Source organism: Penaeus japonicus, unplaced genomic scaffold (assembly GCF_977035675.1).
Source record: "Penaeus japonicus unplaced genomic scaffold, GWHDUDI00000001_assembly GWHDUDI00000016, whole genome shotgun sequence".
In the NCBI taxonomy this organism is placed as follows: domain Eukaryota; kingdom Metazoa; phylum Arthropoda; class Malacostraca; order Decapoda; family Penaeidae; genus Penaeus; species Penaeus japonicus.
This window is the reverse complement of record NW_028234418.1, coordinates 37,344,598-37,349,597: the sequence shown is the minus strand read 5'-3', so window position 1 is coordinate 37,349,597 and position 5,000 is coordinate 37,344,598. Positions and strand designations below refer to the sequence as shown.

At 30.1% G+C, this 5,000-nt stretch overlaps 1 protein-coding gene across 1 annotated transcript in view; it reads left to right on the top strand.

Moving 5' to 3' along the window:
• Window positions 1-4,636: 4,636 nt before the first annotated feature.
• Window positions 4,637-5,000, top strand: part of LOC122243300 (cuticle protein CP14.6-like) — a 949-nt gene continuing 585 nt past the window's right edge. Inside the window, exons 1-2 of the mRNA XM_086545572.1 lie at window positions 4,637-4,675; window positions 4,851-5,000. The exon at window positions 4,851-5,000 is cut by the window's right edge and continues 83 nt beyond it. Of these exons, the coding sequence (XP_086401698.1) occupies window positions 4,667-4,675; window positions 4,851-5,000 (159 nt within the window). The 5' untranslated portion in view covers window positions 4,637-4,666. The remainder of the gene's footprint in view (window positions 4,676-4,850) is intronic.

Below are 5,000 nucleotides of genomic sequence, written 5' to 3'. Positions count from 1 at the left end.
TGTCTTTAGGGGTTATGGAAATATAATAACTCTAATCATAATTTGGATTTTTGGGATATGCACTCGTCTGCAGGGGTTTAACACTAACAAGAGTAGTATAAATAATGATGATGATAATTATACCTGTAATGAAGTGTCAAAATTCCTGATACACTGCCTTTATGTGCTTAACTGAACCTGAGCCTATGCGAGCGTTCATTGTTATTACGATAGGAAAGTATCCTTTGCTTGGTAGAATGTACTCTAGAAAATTAACTGAACGACTTCTTTGGAGAATTTTAAAGAATATCAAATAAAGGCTGAAACTAATCACAGTATCATAGAAAATACTAAAAAAAAAAAAAAAAAAAAAAGAAAAAAAAAAAAAAAAAAACGAACGACTTCTTTGAAGAATTTTGAAGAATACCAACTAAAGGCTGAAATTAATCACAATGCCATATATAATACCGCGAAATCTGAAAACACGATCAGCATTAAAATTACTTATATAAGAACTGAATGTGTCCTGTATTGAGAAGACACAACCTGTACTTATAAGATTAAAAACTTTCGCATTTCCTTTTCTTTAATTTCATATTTCTCAGAAGATATGCCATTCTTACTAATGCAAACAACTACAAAATATATCATTTGGCAGAATACAAAAGGAATAATTATATATGTGCAAGTGGTAAATTAGCCTCATTATCAATATAGTAATTTTTATGAATATATTTTAGAAGACTATCAGTAGTATTCTGTAGTAATCTAAAGTAAGAAGCCCTAGATACCGTGCAAGTAACAGTGCAGTCTTTGCAACAATCAGATTAAACTAAATCAAGTGAGCTATCATTCAGGGATCTTGTTTAAGACCTATCTAGCTCAAGATCTTTAAAAGCAGGTTACGGATCACAAAACAGCGCAAAACCACACCATTTTATGTTGCCTGTTGCAAGGAAGAGATCATGTAAATACTTAGCCACAAGAGTAATAATCTAATTACTGAGTTTTCTAGCGTCGGATCGGATGGAAACACTTTCTTTCAAATACATCTTGCCAACAGCTGTACCGTCTATGAAGACACATGTTTATATATATTTATATATATATATATATATATATATATATATATATATATATATATATATATATATATATATATATATATATAATATATATATATATAATATATATATATGTGTGTGTGTGTGTGTGTGTGTGTGTGTGTGCGCGTGTGTGTGTGTGTGTGTGTGTGTGTATGTGTGTGTGTGTGTGTGTGTGTGTGTGTGTGTGCGTGTATGTAAAAGAACACACTTTGCTATTATAAAATGATTACGTCATTATGTTTAATTTTGGTAAAACGGTAAATCTAAGTTAAGTAGTCCCAAAGGAAAGGAATACCACGGATTTTCAAAGATCCTCTGATTAAAGAGTTCTCCAGCTATTGGAAAAAAAACACAAAAAAACACGTTCTATAATTTGCACAAGTTAAGGCAACTGTACCATCTGTGCAGGATTATCTTTATATAAAGAGGAGACAAATACGAGAACATGCCTAGAAATTATAAACGTTTACATCTGTGTGTTTTCCTTTGACCATAAAATAAGATGAAGTCAAAGGAAACAGGTAAAAGAGAGAGAGAGAGAGAGAGAGAGAGAGAGAGAGAGAGAGAGAGAGAGAGAGAGAAAGGAAAGGCAAGTTATCCGGATGCCTGCACATACTGCGAATTTCTCGTTGTCATTCTTACTCAATCCAAAGATGTTAAGAAGACGAAAAAAAAAAAAAAAAGATGCTGCTACTAATGCTGGTATTAACAATAGTAATGCTGCTATTGCTACTGATGCTGCTGCTATCATTACTTTTAATGATAAGAACAATATTAATGATAGGTAATGATGATAATTGTTATTATTGTTATTGTCGTAATGCGGTGATACTGATAGTAATAATGGCAATAATGATAATGATAATGATGTTAACGACAATGATAATAATGATGATAAGGATGATAATCATGATAATATCGATTATAATCATGCCAATGACAATAATGATAATGATAATAAAAATGACAGTAATGATAAAAATGGTAATAACTGCTACTACTATTACTGATAGCAATAACGATGATGATAATGATAAGAGTAATGATAATCATAATGATAAAGATAATATAAGAATAAGACTAAAAGTAATAGCAGTGATAACAGTAATTCTAAATATAATGAAGGTTACAATTATAATGATGATGATATAATGATAGTGATAATGATAATAATGGTGATAAATATAATGATAGTGATAATGATAATGTTGGTGATAATGATAATGATGGTGATAATGATAATGATAATAATAATAACAATAATAGTAGTAATTATATCAAATAATATAAAAGTCATATTGATGATAATGATAATATTGATAAGAGCAATAACAACATTATTACTAAATACTAAATTTAATATACTTAGTATCAATAAAGGGAGTTATGATAATAGTGATTATCAATATCAGATGTTTATTATTATTAGTATCATCATTATTATCAGTGTTATTATCATTGTCAGTATTATTATCATTATAATTATTTCATCATTATCAATGTCACCATTATCATTATTATTGTTATTATCATTTTCTTCCTTATGGTTATCATTACCATTACTGATATCATTGTCATTATTATCCATATTGTTATAATATCGACGATTGTCATTATCATTATTATTATTTTCATTATCATTATTGTTATCATTGATGTTATCATCATAATAATTATTATCATTATCATAATCATCATCATCACCATTATTGTCATATTTATCATTATCATTATTATTGATAGTATTGTAATTACGATTATCATCATTATTCTTACTATCACCATTACAATGTTTATCAGCATTATTATCTAATTTTATTATTGGTATAATTTTATCATCATCATTTTCATCATTGATATAATCATTCTTGTTATTAATATCATCATTATCATCACATCATTATCATTCATTTATTGTCATTATTCTTATTTCTGTTATGATTATATTGGTAACAATAAGAAAAGGGATAATGATATCAATACAAGTAATAAAGATAAGTTAGAATAACAACGTGATGATAATGATTATGTCTATAATAATGATAATGATAACTATAGTAATTATTACTATTACGATGGTATGGCTAATAATGATAGTAATGATAACAATGATAGTAATACTAACGAGAAAATACTAGTAATATTAAGTATTACAATCATATAACACTAAGAAAAATGATAATGATAATAGGAGGCTATTAACCATCATAACAATAATGGAAATAATAATAGTGGCAACAATAATGGTGCAGATAATAGTAAAGAAATAGATAAGGATAACTATGATAATGGTAATGATGATGATGATAACGATGCTGCTGCTGATGATGATGATTATAGCTATCATAGCAGTGATGATAATGATGATATGATAATAATGATAATAGTAATGTTGATAATGACAATAAGGATTATGATAATTATGATGATAAGGATAAGAATGATGATTATAATAATGATAACAAGATAAAGATACTACCACTAATATCGCAGAATAAATATTCCAAACACTTGCAAAAAAAATGTAATGAACATCACGAGCAATGATAAAATTATATCTATCATTACAACTACGATATCACTCGGATGCCGCCAAGCTAAGAAGGGAGGCGGGTTGATATCATCTGGCTTTATATGATAATGGCTTTATACTCCAATTGGTACGCGTGAGCCATTGTCTCTCTGACAGGCATTGAAAACCCGCTAAGGAAAGTGTCTGACCTTCCTATTCCTCGTAACTTGGTCAGTAAACTTCCAAGGCTATTTTGATGATAATTTCTCTTAGTAATATGATTAACCTGCTGTACGTGCTGCTTGGATGCTTGTTTATTTGTTTGTTTTGTTTAATAACTTGTTTAATCACTTATTTCTGCCTTGTTGCTAGTAATTCGATTATTTTCATCTTTATGACTAGGGGTATGTTACTTTCATTGTGATCATTGCGCATAATTATTATGATAATAATATTCTTATGATCACCTATATTATCATTGACATTATTATTGCCATTAACATTATCGGTACGATCATTATCATTAACATTATCGTTATGATTATTATGATCATTATCATAGCGACCACTATTACTACTACTATCATCGTTGCTATTGTTTGGAATGAAAGCTCAAAAATGAATGTACACTACCTCTTATAGTTTGTTTGATAAATATAATGTTTTGCTAAAATAATTAAGGTTTCATACACATTACCTCTCAATAAGGTTAATAGACTTTTAGATATAGAAAAAAAACAAAAAAACATGGTATCTCTCTATCAAAATTGTGATTGTATTACTTATAATAAGGTGTTATAAGGAGCTGATGACAAAAGCCTGTAGCAAAGACAAAGAATTACCTTGAGTCAATTTACCAGCACAGCCCTTTGCATATACTTCTATACATAGCAAGTGCATCGATACAGAAACATGTATGAACTTGTAGGTTCAGAAAAGGTCAGTAGTAAAACTAGAAGAGCGCCATGAATCATAAACAAGATCTGGCAACTTTGAGAACAACTTGATGCACTATATATAGGTGACCCTTGTAGTGAACCGTCATCAGTTCCACCGATCCTAAGAAACCATGAAGTTTGTGAGTAACTTTAGAGAATCAGCAACATAGCTTGGTACCTTTCATGATACTATACGGAAATGCGAATATTTCTTCCTCTTTTTTTTTCGTAGCCAAACTACATAAATAAATAACTTTTAGTATGTATTGCTTATGTCTTCAAACAACATACTAGTAATTACGCTTCCTTCAACAGGTAGTCCTCGCCCTCTTGGCCGCCGTGGCCACCGCCGCCCCCCAGTATGGCGACTCCCGGCCACAGGCTCGCTTTGACTCCCTCGAGGAGGTGGCCATCCTCAGGGACGACCGCGTGATCGAGGACGACGGAAGGTACAACTTCGACGTC